The 18490-nt window shown below is 35.2% G+C and overlaps 2 protein-coding genes across 4 annotated transcripts; one reads left to right on the top strand and one right to left on the bottom strand.

Moving 5' to 3' along the window:
- Nucleotides 1-312: 312 nt before the first annotated feature.
- LOC116141441 (protein argonaute 10-like) lies at nucleotides 313-10268 on the bottom strand. Of its 3 annotated transcripts, none has more exons than XM_031426958.1 (22): nucleotides 10169-10268; nucleotides 7957-8592; nucleotides 7466-7674; nucleotides 7036-7185; nucleotides 6809-6942; nucleotides 6594-6703; nucleotides 6389-6495; nucleotides 6024-6162; nucleotides 5808-5924; nucleotides 5192-5299; nucleotides 5028-5099; nucleotides 4465-4587; nucleotides 4214-4373; nucleotides 3998-4119; nucleotides 3558-3695; nucleotides 3318-3460; nucleotides 3125-3187; nucleotides 2510-2573; nucleotides 2291-2426; nucleotides 2119-2192; nucleotides 1311-1437; nucleotides 313-794 (listed from the first exon to the last, which is right to left on the bottom strand). In XM_031426958.1, the coding sequence occupies exons 2-22, from the start codon at nucleotides 8443-8445 to the stop codon at nucleotides 601-603; spliced, it is 2979 nt and encodes a 992-aa protein (XP_031282818.1). In that variant the 5' UTR covers nucleotides 8446-8592; nucleotides 10169-10268; the 3' UTR covers nucleotides 313-600. The 3 variants fall into 3 exon arrangements, with proteins under 3 accessions (XP_031282818.1, XP_031282810.1, XP_031282804.1); XM_031426950.1 differs by lacking the exon at nucleotides 10169-10268 and adding an exon at nucleotides 9551-9646; XM_031426944.1 differs by lacking the exon at nucleotides 10169-10268 and adding an exon at nucleotides 9495-9567.
- A 5979-nt stretch (nucleotides 10269-16247) lies between these two features.
- LOC116141515 (pentatricopeptide repeat-containing protein At5g43790) lies at nucleotides 16248-18074 on the top strand. Its single transcript, XM_031427022.1, has one exon. The coding sequence runs from the start codon at nucleotides 16248-16250 to the stop codon at nucleotides 18045-18047; it is 1800 nt and encodes a 599-aa protein (XP_031282882.1). The 3' UTR covers nucleotides 18048-18074.
- The last annotated feature ends 416 nt before the right edge of the window (nucleotides 18075-18490 follow it).

Raw genomic sequence — 18490 nt, 5'->3', positions numbered from 1 at the left:
ATTTTATTTTTGTTAGGTATTCACAGATAAAAATGGAAGTACTCTTTTACAAAGGTAAGGACGCGTCGTCTACATGTACAGTGTCTGCAAAGAAAGATATTATTTCTGATTTGTATTCACAGCTGAAAATGAGTTGACAGCCTTACAGTTCAACTTACAGATGAGCACATGAATGATTACATATTGCAGGTTATTCAACTGGTATTCACCATTGCAATTTATATTTGCAAGAATTTTCTCCTTGCTTCAAGAAAATTACTCAAGATTGAAGAGATGAAAGCGAGAAGGTATTATTTAAATCTGAAGCAAAACTTCCTACACATGAACTCATTCATATTAAAACATTTCTTTACATACACTAATTTAACATTCTACACATGATAGCTTAGCTGATGGATGTTAGTTCCTTGCTCTTGACATGATTTAAAGGAACCATGGCCTAAAACTATTTGATTCTATAATCACTGATCTAAAATTGTGGAGCCTGCAACAATGAACTAATCATCATCATACATTTACAGAGAAGAAATTTTAGAAATGAAAAAGAGGTTAACTCATGATTGCTGCATCTCCTGGCTACAGTTCCTCCTACTCTCACTTCTAACAATAAAACATTACTCTCTTCACATTCTCCTTCAACGCTGGCAATGGCCGAACTCCAGTTTCTCCCACAGCTCTTGTAGTCTTAGTGGCAAGACCTGCACCGCCATCCACTGAACCATTCTCCTGCAGTTCTGGTTCCATGTAGAATCGGGCACGAAATGCAGCTAAATGTGCATAATACGCCGGGGGAACTGCACATAAACCACAATTCAGCCATTTCATTATAAATGTTTTAACAATAAGCTGAAACTAGAAGTCAAAGTTGAGGCTCCAGATTTTTCCCTATCTGTGCACCCAATAGTAAAAAATAAGGCTTAAAATTATATTTTTATATGATGAGCATAATTTTGCACTCCCGAAAACCAAATGATCATAATTTTCTATATGCTTTAGGAGTCATTCTGAAAGTTTATGTTTAGCATATAGAGTATTTTGTCATTCTTTAAATGATGAACATTTTATTTCAGTTCAAACTGGAAGATACACCAATAAAGTCCATCATAGCCCCATTAAACTTCCAATCAATTTCTGTTGTAATTCTTTGGGCTTGAGATTGTTTATTCCTTTCTTCACCCACCCCATGCACCCCTTTTCTTTTGTTGATGGGTGGAAGTGGCATTGGTAGCCATAGTTTTTCCTTTTCTAATTCTTTGTGGAATAACTAAAGCTCTTCAGGTGTAATATAAGAGAAACCAAGAAAATCTTACCAACAGAGACAGATCGTGTGCATCTCGCATATGTATAACAGAGATTGTTTGTCAAAGACTGGATTCCATCAGGTGTGAAATTGTTCTCATCCCATAGAACATGGTAGTGCGCCGGTCGACTTGTGCCCTGTCATATTAGAAACAAATTAAATCATTAAGTTTCCACAAATATGCAGAAAAAAACTACTCTTATGCCTACAAGATGGACCATCTTAAATACATCCTTGTCTTTATGCACATAGAAAATCACTAAGCATTAGGAAACGTCAAAAATTATTTCATTAGTAATATGTTAATCTTTGGCCTCTGTAATAAGAAAATATAGGCAGCAATCAACAAAGCTGGCTGTCGGACATAGATCAAAACTTCAATACGAATGTGGTTCATTCCAATAGCCAGTGACATATGGTCAAACGTTTAGGTTTTGCACCAATGTCAACTTATAACCGACATTATGATTAACAAAGTTATCTGAATTAGAATGGTTTAGACCACCCAGTTACTATCCCCAATCATTGAGATTGAAAAAGAACCAAATAACTAATAACAGAGAGTCTCTGAACATCCCTGCGATACACAGTCCTTCACTTGAGACAGGTTTGACCAACTAGAATTCTATCTGTGATCACCTAGATAAAAAATAAAAAAGCTTGAAAAATCTAAAGGAAACTGACAGGGAGCCCAGCTTGTCAACACAAAATATATCGAAAGAATTGTCCATGTAAAATTTTGCTTTTGCTCCTAAATGGAAACCCCATGGTTTCAGGATTATAACTTATACATCATATGTAATATGAGAAAATTATACCTGAATACCAGCATGGCTGCAGAGATAAAAATCAAATTCCGTTGGATGACATATTTTAGAATCAACCACAGTTCCTGAGACCCACATTGCATTTTGTTAGATGAGCAATAACAAAACCAAACGTTGCACAAGAATTTACCACAATTTATTTTCAGGGAGACTTAAAAATTACCAGGCAATATGTTCCCACTCCTGTCCGTGCTGCTCCTATCCCTGTGGTTGCTAGCAAACAATCGAGTGTGATGACGTTTTTGTACAACAATGAATGTCACTGGTGGTTGATAGTTGGGCTCTAGAGAAGCACAAGCCTGCAAAGAACTTTGCATGTAAGAGCCACCAACATTTTCTAGTCACAAAATAGATAACGAAATAGAGCATTATCAATTCTCACCTTCCGAATTGCATCCAACTCATACAATAGAACTTGATAAAACTGCCCTTCACTTACTCCATCCCTGTTCAAAAAATTTCTTTAGAACTCTATTTCTGTTTGAGAACTTCATGAAAAGGTATATTATGCAGTATATGCAAACATCTGGTAACATGATATAGAAACATAAACATGCACACTTTAATTCCCCCATATTAGTTTCATATATATAGCATTGGTTGGATGAAATGCAATAATCACACAGATAACATCAAGTGCAAGCCAAAATCAGTTGAGTTGATTGCTTAAGATCACTGCTTTCGAAATTCAATTCAGAATAAGCTTTCTATGATCCATCACTTTTGACTCAATGCAGGGGCACTCTTAGCAGGGTCCAGGAGAAACTTAATTTTTTGCCAGGGAAAAAAAAAATGGTCATGGCTTAAAGTCTCATTGATTTGGTACAACATAAGTATTTGGAAAAAATTCAAATGAAAATAAAGCAACTGGGAGACTACATCACAAGAAAGTTTAGGTAACCTAGCTGCTGAGGCAACAAGCAGCACCAGTGTCACAAAGTGTTCAAACAGTTGCAGAAATAATTCTACACGAACCCATTACATTAAGAATACTAACCTGTAAAATATAATCCTTAATGGTTTCTGCCCTGTCGCCTTCCTAAAAGATATCAGAAGATCCCTGCAGAAAAGAATATTTAATATAAACATTACTACTTGCAAATGCGGTGAGGGGTGGAGAGAGGAGATTAAGAGAGGGGAAGGCCACCAATAGTGAGAACAAACTTGCATAGTATGTCGATTTTCATTACCTGATCATGCCGCCACTAACCGTCCCACGAACAGGATCATGCCATGTTTTGTACAAGTCTTGTATGAGTTCCTGTCTATGAGCTTGAGCACAAACTAATCCAGCATATTTTGTCACTTCAGGCCAATCCTGGGAAGCTACTACCTACAGTTGGACGAAAACCTATCAGTTCCAATGTCTCAACAAACAATGCAGGAATGAAGAGCTTCTAAGAAACATGAAATTAGGTAAATAACCGTACAGCAGCAATTGAGGGGCTGGTATCTTCCCCATTTTCTGGGTGAGTCACATCTGCTCCAAATATTATGGTTGGGATGTCGCTAACTAATGGAATTCGGCAACTGATAGCATCCAGAAGAACAGTGTTTCTACCACCCATCTGCAGAAAAAGAAAAGGGGTGAAATGAACTTTCAGTAATTCCATGGGACAAAAAAGGATCTGCAAATATGAGAAACTTCTAAGAGTTAGGATGTGCATGTTTGCCAAACTATGGTATGAATTTCAGAAAAATAAATATGATAAATGTCTTGCCATTCTCATAATAGTACAAACTAAGTACTTGTGGCATAAATCAGGTCATTATGGAACCGTCAAATCCCAGGACTAGAGTATGTTGACAGTGTCATAAGTGAATGTAAATGATATGCTGCAGCATGAGATTTCAAATGTGTTAATCAAACCTTAACATTGATTTTAAGAGACACATTAGCCAAGTATTGCTTGCTGATCTTGAAGACGTGTTTTGTGAGACAGCATTGGGATATTAAACCAAGATCAGTTTCACATATTCGCTTGAGATCACCTAGGAGATAAGATAAGAACATATTAGAACAACGATGTGAGTTCAAGATCATATATAAGAAGTCTTGATCTCATAGTCATCACATATGGCCTACCATATAGGGAACCATTGTTGTCAGGTAAAATGGCCAATAGAAGCTCCAATTCTTTTCCTTTGGTTTTGTTCATTGATGCATGATAAACATGCTTCAACGCCTTCTCAACTTGCTCAGGTCTGGCATTGTAGATTGGGATGACAGGGTCTGGATTGAATTCCTGCAAAACAACACTTATCAGAACTTCAATTGAAAGGGGGGAAACTAGAAGAGTTTGATATTAATATGAATTGATACAAAAGGATATCTACCATGCCGGACACTTGGCACATTTGAGCAAGTTCATTGCAAAACCCACGAGCAACACTCTCTTGCACACTTCGTGAAAAGTTAATGCATGCCCACCTGCTTACAGTCATCCCGTTAATCATTTTCTGCATCACAAAAGCAGCAGCAGACGACAAAGATCAGCAGCCATACAGTGAATTGGGCTTAAGCAGAAAAGCAATACAACGAATTTGGCTTAAGCAAAAAACAAGAATGATGATGCCCCTTGGAGTTCATTGCCAGGTAAAGTATTTGATCCATTATGAATAATTGAAACATGAAATTAACAATTAAGAAGCTAGATTAAAGTTGCGAAGGGTGATGCTTTGGTAGCTAAAGTTGATGGCATCAGAAATTTTAGATTTATAAGGGTTCTTTAACCATTCTAAATATGAGACATGTTTGACAGGAAATTTGGAAATCCAATTGATGAAAAACCTATCTAAGGAATCATCACATGAGAATTTTTTTAATTTGCATTCTTCTTTTTGTTTAATAGTACTTGTGGAAAAATAAAAGTAAGATCGCAAAGCACAAAGTAGAATACCTTGTTCATCATATTCCACTGACCAACTTGAGGCAAACAATCCTTTTCCTTTCCAGTTTCATGATATTTTAGCTGCAGGAAGGAATGTATGAGATGGCAAACAATGAACACAACAACTGCGTTTATCTAAACTACTCACAGGTAATAAAGAAAGGCTGTATTACCCAAGGGGCAGGAAGGATCCGCGCCTCAACAGAAGCTAACTTTTCACTGATTTTAATCCCAAACTCCTTTGCATAAGGGTCTTGATCATAAGCATTATGTTGAACTGTCTGCTTGGTCAGAAAAATGAAGATCCAAAACCGGAACACAGTTTATTAAATATGATATCCAGAAAAAGCACTCTTGTTAAGGACTTGCAATGTCTTAAGATTCCTTAATTTCAAACAATGCAACCAAAATTAGAGGCTCAAGCTCATAAGGTATATGTTAATATTCCAATGATTGCAGAGCACAGTGAATTTAGTCTTCAGTTTAATACCATATTCAATTTTATATAAATGCAACAGAAAATTCTCAAACCTACAGGTCCTAGGAATTCAACTACATTCAATCTGGCCCGCAGAAAGACAACGGAAGAGGTAAATAAGTTTTTACAACTATTTAGTGATGGAAATTTTAGCCCAAAGATTCCAAAGCTTCTCTGTTTTCCAAGATTTGTTGTGACCATGCACTTGGAGAAATCTAATGCATGCTAAGTCCACTAATTCTACCTTGTAAAGTTTTCATTTACGACCCTTAAGTGTTCTACAAGAGGGCAATATTAAAATATCATAATACCTGCAAAATGTCATTTTCCCGATCCCTAGGTCTTTGGCATGTAACTTTCAAGAGGGCTGTAATTTGCCTCTCATTCAACCTTTTTGTATATCGCTGTCCCTCAACAATTTTGCAAGCCTGGCAAAAAAAAAAATGCAGATACCATGAAACCATTATGGAACAGAACAAATAATTCAATTGCTACACGAAAATAGAAGTTTCCAAACCTCTTCCTACCTCCATGGGTAAATAGTTAGCCTTTTTCTGGTTTCCTACTTGCAGGCAAGGTAGATGTGTATGTTGAATGGTAAAGCCATACATCTCCTGGAAGTATTCAACCACAGACTTCATTGTTGAATTATCATCAACAGGAAACCTGAAAAAGAATAACTTTGACAATCACACCACTAGCACAAACATATCAAAACCAGGATTCCTTAAAATAGACAAGGGATATTAAACCTTCTTTATACCTTAGTCATACGTACTAACCTCCAATATATAGTAAACTTTGACATTTTTTCCTTATAAAAATTATTAAGTTATTGAAATGAAAAACGGTTGCAGACTGTAAATCTAACCAAAAGAGGATTAGAACTTACACTAGTTCTCTTGTAGGTTGAGCTGTCAATCCTGAAACACGATACTTTCTACGGACATTACCTCGGTGAGTTACTTCAACTTTCACTCCTCTAAGGGCCTTCTTAATCTGGTAAGTGGCAAATGATGGAAAAAAAAACAACTTTTCAAGTCAAACTAATACCAAGTAATAAAACCAGGCAACTCAACCGACATAACAATAAGTACCTTCACACGATCAGAATCAGATAATGTCCTAGACAACACATCTTTGCCTAGAAGCTGTGCAACAAACTCTATTACAGGGAGAGGCTCAATGAATGCAGCTGAAGCCATATCTGCATAGAACATTGGAAGGTTGAAATGGGAGAAATATTATAATTTTTGAGAATCTGTCAGTTAATTTTTATTTGAAACTTCTTTGATAGTAATAAATATTATACCAATATTCAGGGACAGTCCCATCTGTGTAGGCCTTATACTTTGGTAAAATCCACACCAGGACTCCAAGCCATCACCAAGCCGTTGAGGTGCTCTAATATCTGGTGAAAAGAAGGATCTCCCAATAGGGCAGTACCTTCAATGTTCAAAAACAGTGTTGGATAAGAACCGTTGATCATTACTCTACGGAGAATTCAACATGGTCAGAAACACTACTGAGAAGTTATACCTCTTTGTCGAGAGCTCCCTTAATACAATATCAAGAATTTGGAGTGCTTCCTGTGGAGCATCTGCTCGTTTACCAGCTAGAAACTGGCCTAAATGATGCATGTTTGCTCTAGCCACAAACTTAATCACCACTTTATATTCTCTTTCTCTTCTGAAAATTTTTCAAATAGGTCAATTAACCATACTTCCACAGAAAATACAGATATGTGAAGCCAAATCGATGCATATCAAAGCTAAAAATTATAAAATGAGATATATTTTGTGTATAGAGTTTGCCACTGTATTTTGTTAATTCCATAATTTGTTACACGATAAGAAACTTTAACCAACTCAGAGAGAAAAAATCCCACTCGGTGAAAAAAGAAAAGAAAAAGAAGTTAAAAAGTAGGATGCAAAGAGGGAAAGCAAACAAAAGAAACAAAAGAACTTACCTGGGACCATTGATTCCATCATCATCATCTACAAGCTTAATTTTGAACTCCTTCCAAGCGAAAGGAAGTTCACCAGCTGTGTAAAGACTCTTTCTGCCATCATAAGCAGGCAGTCTCATTCCTAGGTCAGATTCTTTGTACAGCCTCACAAGCTCTGCCATAATAGCTCGGTTCACAGTTCTTGATGCTACCTCAGGAGTTATGGTAACCTGCAAAAACAGAATACAGATCGGGACAATAAGACCAAAATTTCTGGTCACGAGTTTAAATCTCATAAATGCCATTACAAGAAAAGGACAGGGTCATAAACAGAAACCTATTCAATTTCATCTGCAATGTAAGAGAAAATTAAGATGAAACAACAACATAACCATATTCATTGTCAGATTAAGGGCCCCAATTGATACAAAACAATATCAAACCGACGGCCAAAAATTAAATGTTATTCTTTTTGCTCCATTACAGAAAATGTCAAGGAAAATACAACTTACATCATACTGGTTCAAATCCTTGTCTGGTAACTCTGCAAAGAAATGGTTGGCCTTAACAATACACTTTGTCCCAACTTGACCATAACCAGGCCTTGGAGCAAAACTCAAAGACTTGCTTGAAGTAGGAAAACCCATCTCCGTTCCACACAAATTATGACCATTTTGAACAGACCCATCAGAATTACTTGCCACAATATCACAAGCATGGTTCACTGGCTTATGTGCCACAGTGCAGGGCCTTGAACTTGGTCTCATATAGACATCACTTTGTTCAGATTTTCTACCACCTCTTCCTCTTCTTCTTCCTCTATTCTTAGTCGGAGGTGAAGTTTGGTTATGAGGTTTTGAGTTTTGGGGTTCTTGATGTGGAGGGCCTTTGCCATTTTGAGCAGTTTTGGGTTGTTTTTGAGCTTGACTCATGGTATTTTGCAAGTGAGTCTTGATCACTAAATGTTGTTCTGAGCTATCCTTCATTTGCCTTATAGGCATTCTTTTGTTTTGGTTTTCGTTTCAAACACACAAGCGACTCAATGAAGATGGATAATCAATTTTCACCCAAATGTAACAGACAACAAAATCTCAGTGGCTTCTCTTCTAGTCTTTACTCTTTACTTTAAAAAATTGAAGGACCTATTTCTGCAGGAAAAATATAAAAAACAAATAAAGGAAAATGTATGTCAGTAACCTCAACCAAATATGCAGAAACTGTAAAGAAATAGATATAATGAAGATGTTAAAACAGCACCAAAGTTGAATACACAAATTAAAACGGTATGGGTAAACGTTCAGCCTTTGTTACACACTACAAGCATTAGTATTCCTTCGCAAAACTGGAAAAACCAACCATTCACTTGGTTTCATAAAACACCACAAAAACTATATATTTTATTAAAAAAAAAATTAAAAACTAAAAACAAAACAAGAGTAACAGTTTCTGTTTCACTGGTGATTGCAGAACCATTGAGTGGAGACTGTTAACATAACCATACATAAGGAAAAATACAGGTAATATATTTTGTTAAAGAAAAACGTTTCTTTTATTTTTTTCATGTGAAAGAAGAAAATCAAAAACACGAAACCCCAAACACTACTTCCTCAGCTCACCAGTCAGAATCAAAAACCGAAAACCTCTATTTTCTTCTACTTCACAGAACATGCTTCTATCAGGAAGCCAACAATGAGCATAACTTGAGAGAATACAGAGTTTAATTGAATAAAATAATCAAACAAAACTTAATAAATGGGAATACCCAGAAGTGAGAAAATCCACATAAAGAGGTTGATGAATAAACCCAAGAAGATGAAAACATGAGAAGTGCATAAAAATAATTATAATATTTTGAGTATAGAAAGAGAATGACAACACCTAGAAAAAAACAAAACTAAACAAGAACAAGTATACAAAGAGAAGGAATAAACATTGAAAACGGCAGCGAAATCACTATCTGAAGAATATTTAAAAAAAAAAAAAAATTTAAATTTATTGCCATGGAGAAAATGACCCACTAAATGTGTTGAAAAAATTCATTAAAACTCACCAACCAACAAACCAACTCAATAAGCAAAAGAGCTAGCAAGGGAAGGAAGCAGTCACCTTGAATGAAGAAAATGGTAACAGAATGAAAGAGAGGGAGTGAGGGACTTAAAAAGAAGGGATTTTGGTAATAAAGGAGAACTAAAAAGTAAGAGATAAAAAAGAGAGGTTTTTGGCTTCACTTTAAAAATAATTTTATTTTATTTCAAAAATTTGAGAGAGTGAGAGAGATTCAGAATTCACCAAGGAAAGATGATGATGATGATGATGAATCTTTATACACGCATGCAAATGCTTTTAGTGCTTTCTTTATCACGTGTAAAAGGCTTTCTTTCTTGTTAGTCTCCTACTCTCCTCCCTCCCTCCTTCTCTTTGCTTTTTATTACTCTCTCTTTCTTCTCTTTTCTTTAGTAGTTTTTTAGCTCAGTCTAAGTTAAGCCGCTTGTTTCTCTCACCATAACAAAGAAAGAAACACAATACGTTTTGGTTCTGGACTGATCGCGCAGCCTCGGGGACGTACACCATAACACACCAACCCCAAATATTAAGATAAAAATGTTTTTTATTATATATAAATGTCTGTTGTGTGTTGTTTTAAAGAATTACAGAGAGAGAGAGAGAGAGAGTATAAACTATAAAGTCCAAAAGAACTACTGGATAATATAAAAGCAATCATACACAGAAGAAGAATAATTCGAACTTGCAGTCCTCCCTCCTGCAGACTTCTCCATTTCTGCTCTCTTCTTTTTCTCTCTCTCTCTCTCTCTCTCAACTCCCTATGCCTCTGTATAAATTATATTATCTTATTATACTTCATGTCCAAAACTCTTTTAATTTTGCCACCTTGAACTTGATTCACTTGTAACGGTCAATACAAATTTTAGAGATTAGAGAATTTCGGGTCCACTTTTTTTTGTTTTGTTTTTATCCACTGTATTCCGGTCTATGATATTAAAATGTTCACCCACGTCAACGGCTATGATATATTACTCTTATCAATCTTCACTGTTTCCTAGGTTTTGTACCCTCGTTTTATATAATCCTTAAAAAGTCCATAATTTTTTGGATTAGCCACCATGCTGGCTGATAGCGATGGGAGGCCCTTGGATTAGTTATCGAATTACTTAATACTTACCCATGTTGTTGAGATAATCGGACGGCGGAGAAATGGTGATGAAGAGGGGTTAATAATCAATAGAGTAGCATATGATTTAGCCTCTGCTAATAGGTGGACAGAGAGGAGGGAAACTGTGGGAGTAGTGATTGTGTATAATTAGATTCTGGACTTGGAGAGATATTCGGCCCCACTTAAAGACATCTTTCTTGTTGGAAATCAAATATGGTTTACTTATTCTAATTTGGATGGTTGTGATTACAGTACTGCACCCGATCATTACTTTGTTGACCCACTTTAAACACTCTCAGAATTTTGTTTCCCTGTTGTTATCCACACTCGAGTAACGGTGTTCCACACTCGAATACAAAGTCATTTTCTAGTTTGATACAACATTAAACACATTTATTTTCTGGGCGTCCTTTAATAAAAAAAAACAAAAACAGGTTTGAACCATCAATTTTGAATTTTTCAAACATCCACTAAGATAATGGAACAAATAATAAGAAGGCTAAGAGGGTAGGGTAACTCGAACTCAAAGTATGTCTATGAAATGAAAGACATCCCATAAATAAAACTGCAGCAGCTAAACTTAAAAAAGCCTGGTGTTTTCGGCTAAGCATGCTTAAAGCCTGTTTTGCACGAAATATGGCCCCCATAAATTTTGACACGTAAAATTACACAAAGTAAGAAGGACCACAGAGTAAGTAAATCAATAATTTAAGAAAGGATAAATAGCATATGGCAGGATGTGAGTAAAAAAGAAAGTAGCGTTTTGTTGGAGGGTTGTGGGTGGCATGCACACAAAGTTCCATTATACAATAAATGCTCCAAATCATGACTCCCTTCTCCCTCAGGGGTAAATATAATTGTGGGGTATGGGCTATATATTTTGTTTTGGATGTTTCCTATTCGCATCATAAGAAGATAATATAATTAGTTTTGGAATGGGTTGGGTTGGTTTTGTTTTGTAATGGGTTTTTACTTGGGATTAGTTTTTATCACCAGTTATTAGTGGAAGAGAGGAGTGAGTTTCCCAAGTATATGTTTAGTTATAGGCCAAAGTGAAGGGATTTTTTTTGAGTGAGGTGTGCGTGTGGTGGGGTCAATTCTCCACATAACACAAGACCCATTTTACACACATCCCGAAATTTGCACTGCTCCATTGCTGCTATTATTCCATTCCGCCCATCTCAATGTTTGTTGGGGACATTCAACATTGTGTTCCTAATAACACACCCAATTTTAAAAACCCCCCAAGTCCCTTAGATTTGCGTTTTCGTTTTGCTTTTGGCTAAGGAATAAATGGTCAAATTAACTAGTGGTGAGGTTATGGATAAAGCAATTATAAATTAAAAAGAGTATGAACATGATATTCTCCCCATCATGAAACAAGGAGGGGAGGCTATTATAACAATCACATATGCCTACCATTTATGGTTTGTGATCCTATTCAGATTTTCTTCCTTTTTATATTTTTTTTTTTTTTTTTTTTTTTTTTAAATATAGCTAGCCAATGCACGCGTGTGCGTCAGTATTCCTTCCATAATTCCACTTCACATTTTTTTTTCCTTTTTTAATATAGATTTTATTATGAGTCATGTTGCCCCAATTTACTTTTTTTAGGTGATGATAGGAGGTGTGCGGTCTCGTAACTTAATTAATCTTTTTAAAATTAACGGTTATGTAAGTTTTTCAATTGCTATTCTTATTAACACTTATGGAGAATCAAATTCAAAAACTTATATAACCTTATTTTACTCTTTTACCTCAAATCACCCAATAGTAATTCCCGATTGATTTTATTAGTCATTATAATTATAAGTCTACCATTTATCTATTAATGTCAACAAGCATATGATTTCAGGTTTGAGTACATTCAAAATCTATAACAAGAACTCAAGAGGTTGGCGTGGCGGATAAAGAGGTTTGCTCCCTTCTTTAATTTTCTAGGTTCAAACCTTAAGGATATCTGCCACAATATCATTGTGGCTTATCTGGTCCATTAAATTTATAGGGTGTTTAATAAACTATAGGGATTAGTTGAGGTGCATATAAGTTAGCCCGAATGCTCCGATTATCAAAAAAAAATGTGTAACAAGTTTGTCCATTACTATAATAATGATGAAATTGTAATAAAGAAAAACAATACAAATAGGGCAACGTAACGTTATTCATAATAAAATGACAAGAAGAAAGAAAGATGAGTCATATTCAAAGATGGGCGAGGTGATGAGCATATCAATATGTAAAACATGAATGTCCATAATGATAATGGGGATTGAATACTAATAAAGCAAAAATATGAGTTGTCATTAAAGGAAAGGAAAGGAAAGGAAACTCACTAACACTCAACACAAAACTCTACACATAATAAAACAAAGCAATACTACTAAAAACACCATATGGTCTGATGGTAAAAGAGCAGAGAATAATCTAGCATGATCTCTCAAATTAGAGTCATTTCGATGGTAAAAGAATAAAAAGAGAATCTAACATAATGTTCGAGTCTCCATGAGAGTAAAAAGAGCAAAAGAAAGATCTAACATGATCTCCTAACTCGAGTCTCCATGGTTGCTAATAAGGGGTGACCACGAGCTCGTATCCAACTAAGGTTAGGGTTCCGAGGATAGTTGATTGACCGATCATTAAAAAAAAAAAAAAAAAAAAAGCAATAGTACTACCACTAGCCCATATGAGGTAACATGTACATTACATTACATACCATGTGCCTTCCAATCTCTACGACTTGCTTTAAAGAAGTCTGCCTTCCAGTTCCGGTTCCACAGCCTTTTCTCTCTTTCTTACTAAAGCGCTTTTTACAAGCGTTTCTTCTTGACCCTTTCAGGCTTGGATTTTTATGAAATTAAATTACAATTAAAGGGTATTTTTATTTTACTATAACATTCACAACAATGAACTGACAACTTTACTAAATTAAACATTGAATTATCTTTTTACACTATCTAATTAATAATTAATATAATAAGGGAAAAAGGGTAGAGTAAATGTAAATCCTTAACTTTACTCTTTAACCAAATACCAGTTTTGTTAGCTTTTTCTATTTACAGAATTAAGAATACATGAAAGAGGTAATATTGGTAAAGAGTAAAATCTGTCGTTTTTACTGTCTATATCTATTTTCCTTAAACAGTAGAAAAGAGGGTTGAGCAGAGGCGCCACCAGGCCACTTTGTCCCTCCTTTCTCAGAGTAGTAAGTTAATTTAAGTGAAAAATACAAAGCCAAACGCTATCCTAAGTTTGAGCACGTGGGGTCCAATGGATTGGCTTAAGTGGCAGACACAGTAAAGTTTCTGCTTTTCTGATAGTGGATCCAGCTCAGGCCCAACTTGGGTTTGGGCCATACCCACTACCACAAAGCCCTTTTTTGAGCTGACAAATCGGCGTCTCTCTCGGATTTAAAGCCATGTCCTACTCCTACCCAGACCTCCATTTAGCAAAATTACATCCAAAAAAAAAAAAAAAAAGCTCTAAAAACTATAGTTAAATTTTATTTTATTTTATTGTATTTTCATTCATTTAAGCAATATCAGATTAAATTTGTTTTTAATTTAAGTATTATGTTTTTTGGGTTTCTGGGGAATAATAGTGTAAAAGAAATGGGTTAAAATTAATGGATGGAGATATGATTTAGTAAATTTTTGGTCGTGAATATTGGTGTAAAGAACCCAGAGGAGTTTGTCGTTTTCATTGTAATGTAGACGGCTTGTTTTGTCGTTTTGACACAAATTTATTTTCGAGGCTGAAGCAAAATGAGAACAACGTGTAGGTCTACGGGTCTGGCATAAAAAGGAGGCACCAAAAACCTTTAATCATTCACCCAAAAGCAAAATTGGTCAGAACCCCCAAACCCATAAGTACTTTGATATCTCATACTTCAATCATTCCCACTCTTATATGCTTTTCTGTGAAAACCACTTTGGGCTTTTCTGTCTCAAGCCGAATTTTTATATATATATTCAAAATTATTACGATATTTTTAAGACCCAAAAAAATAATAATAAAAAATAAAAGATTTTGTCGTGTAGGTGTTTTATTAGGACCCACCAAAGATGAAAAGTCATTGGCCTAATGAATACTATTGTGCGGGCCCAAAAGATCTACCGGCAACCGCAGAATCAGACCGTACAGTCAGAGTGTGTTACTTTTGACCGATATTTCCAATCTTCAAACAAATAATATATTAACTTACTTTAAGAAAACATAATTTAATACTTTTAATTGGAAAAACCCCTTTAAACTTTTTGAAAATGTTCGAATAATTGGATAAAGATTAAAGAGTGAATACAAATAAACCAGTCTATATCAATTCTTCTTTTCACCTCCAAAGTTATAAAGATATCCAGTCTTATCTAACATATATATATATATATATATATATATGTATATATTATCCTTTTTCTGTTAAAAAAACCATAAAGATATTAATCAGTATAAAAAAAATGGAAGAATATCATCATCTTCACATATTTTTGAGTTAAATAATACGAATTCACATGGTTACATGATTTATATATTTATTTTTTATGAATTATAAACTCATATTTGATATTTATTTTTATTTTTTTGGCAATAGGGGGTGTTTGATGGTTACGTAATTTATATATGATTTCAATTAATCTTTTATTCTTTATGAATTATAAACTCATAAATGACATTTTTCTGACGGTCAACAGTGTCTGGGCTAGTTTGTATGTTCTTAAACCCTCAAGTTAATTATTAGATATACTGATAACTGATATAACAATTGAGGTGATTCAAACTCATGACCTCTTGAATAATACATCTAAAAGTCTTTGTTCTATCACTCAACTATCTAAGAGTGGTTTGAATGACAAATTTTTGCTAACTTATATCTACCATTTTCCAAGAATTATTATTTCATGATAATAAATGAGGTTAATATCTAGTACACACAACCAATATATTAACACACCAAGTAAGAGAAAAAAAAAATATAGAATATAATTAGAATTTTGTAATTGAAAATCTTAATATATGTGATTAAAGTACACATTCAACACCAACCACAAGAAAGAAGAAAAGAGAATGATGGGAATGGAAAATGCTTTAGCTTTGCAATTATAGAGGGTTAAAAATTGTTTCATCATTTTCGTCAAAAGTGTTTTCAAAACTAGAAAAAAGTGTTTTCGGTTTGGCTTTCACTTTATAAAAATTTTATTGGAGATGACGAAAGGTGAACGTTGTTGGGACCAAAGTAGAGATTTGATTGATGTGTTAAAGACCAAAGAAAACATTATCCTTTTTTTGACTGTTATATATATATATATATGCGTGCCCGACATTACCATACATGTTAGACTAACCTTTAATTTTCTAACTTTTTGTTCTAAATTCTACGTACGTGCACATGTTAATTATTTTAATTGTCTTTTAAGCTTCTTGTCCCGTAGCACAAACTTTTGCTTTAAAACATGGATTTGGATTTACAAATCAAATTGTCTCTTTCATTGGGCCTTTCTTCAAGTGTGATTCTTCCGAAGCCCACAATCCAAACTAGCTTGAGATTGAGCTACAGGCACAGCTACCCAACTCATGCTCGTTCGGAAGACATCCCTCTTTATAAATTTGAACTACCAGAATCCAGATGACACCAAATTCATGAAATCGTTTAACCCAATTTGCAGCCACCCAACGCTACAGCTCTTAGAAAAATGCAAGACCCTTTACGCACTCAAGCAAGTCCATGCCCAGATGATCACAACCGGTCTCAACATTCACACATATCCTCTTAGTAGAATCCTCCTCTCGGCCTCCCCCTTAAGCTTAACCTATGCGCTTACCATCTTTAACCAAATTACAAACCCAACAGTGTTCCTTTTCAACATTCTCATTTCATCAATAATTACCCATCACAAAAACCACACCCACATTGCCTTTGGCCTCTATAACCGTATTTTCACTCACAAAAATCTTAAACCCAATTGTTTTACTTACCCATCTCTCTTCAAGGCATGTGGGTTTCACCCATGGGTTCTCCACGGTTTAGCCCTTCATACCCAGGTCTTGAAATTCCTTGAATCCAGTTGTGATCATTACGTCCAAGCTTCTTTGCTCAATTTCTATGCCAATTTGGGTAAATTTGATGTGGCTAGGTATTTGTTCAATCAAATTAGCAACCCAGATTTGGCCACATGGAACTCTATATTAACTGCTTATGCACGTAATGCTAGTAATAGTACTAGTTGTGTTAGTAGAATAACTAATGGGGATTCTAGTTTGTCTTTAGAGGTTTTGTATCTGTTTACTGAAATGCAAAATTCTTTGGTTAGGCCAAATGAAGTTACCCTTGTGGCACTTTTAAGTGCCTGTTCTGATTTGGGTGTTCTTAGTCAAGGCATCTGGGCTCATGCCTATGTAGTTAAGAACAATCTTAAGTTAAACTGCCATGTGGGTACCTCTCTAATTGACATGTACTCGAAGTGTGGGTGTCTCAATCTAGCATATCAAACGTTTGATCATTTGCGTCAGAGGGACACACTATGCTACAATGCAATGATTGGAGGGTTTGCAATTCACGGTTACGGTCAACGGGCACTTGACCTTTATAAGAAAATGAGACTTGAAGGGCTATTGCCTGATAATGTAACGATTGTGGTGTCAATGTTTGCCTGCTCACATGTTGGGTTAGTAGAGGAAGGTTGCAAAATATTTGACTCAATTAGAGAGGTTTATGGAAATGAGCCAACACTTGAACATTATGGGTGTTTAGTGGATCTTCTGGCTCGAGCTGGGCGGCTCCAGGAAGCTGAAGAAAAGATTAAAAAAATGCCCATGAAGCCAAATGCTATTTTATGGAGGTCTTTACTTGGAGCAGCAAGAGTTCATGGCAATTTAGCAATAGGAGAAGTTGCATTAAAGCACTTAATTGAATTAGAACCAGAGACAAGTGGCAATTATGTGCTTTTATCCAACATGTACGCAAAAATAAACAGATGGGACGACGTAAAAAAGGTCAGGAAACTAATGAAAGATCATGACATTTACAAAATGCCAGGAAGTAGTTTAGTTGAGATTAATGGAACTATGCATGAGTTTCTCATAGGAGATAAAACGCACCCATGTACAAAAGAGATTTATTTGAAGGTTGAAGAGATAAACAATAGGCTACTAGAATATGGACACAAGCCAAGAACTAAAGAAGTGTTGTTTGACATAGAAGAAGAAGAAAAGGAAGATTCTCTTTCTTACCATAGTGAAAGGCTAGCAATTGCCTTTGCTCTTATTGCATCTGATGCGAGTGTTCCTATTCGGATCATTAAAAACTTGAGAGTTTGCAGCGATTGCCATGATAGTGGTAAGCTTGTTTCGGTTATTTATCAGAGAGAGATTATAGTAAGAGATCGAAACAGGTTTCATCATTTTAAGGACGGAACTTGTTCTTGCCTGGATTATTGGTAACAATCAAATCTTCTTCCTAGTATAAATAAAAACTCTATTCCATTCATTATTCGGTGAAAGTCATCTCATCAATTTTGTTTTTGGTCTTCTTTATTCATTACATTTTTTTTTTCTCTTCATAAGTAAGCTACATTTCCATACCAGCTCGGTAATGCTCACAATAGTAGAAAATAAGAGAGAAAAAAAAAACTTTTGCTCTTGAATGTTGCACATTTTTTTTTTTTAGGTAACTGAAGTATCCAGACCCACATTAGATCTTGCCTAATCCTTGGGGTCACGAAAGACCCTACAAACCCAATAGACCAAAGTAATTGCACAAATGTGAATGTAGTAGATACCTCTCTTGCGACTCGAACATAAGACTTCTTCGGTGTAAGCTAATCCTAGTGGTTAAAGGGTTTGTCATCTGGTTAGAAGGGAAGAGGTAATGCTGCAAGTCTTTT

The sequence above is a fragment of the Pistacia vera genome, unplaced genomic scaffold (assembly GCF_008641045.1).
Source record: "Pistacia vera cultivar Batoury unplaced genomic scaffold, PisVer_v2 Contig1114, whole genome shotgun sequence".
In the NCBI taxonomy this organism is placed as follows: domain Eukaryota; kingdom Viridiplantae; phylum Streptophyta; class Magnoliopsida; order Sapindales; family Anacardiaceae; genus Pistacia; species Pistacia vera.
Note: the sequence above shows the minus strand (reverse complement) of the source record. Positions and strands in the feature narration are given on the sequence as shown.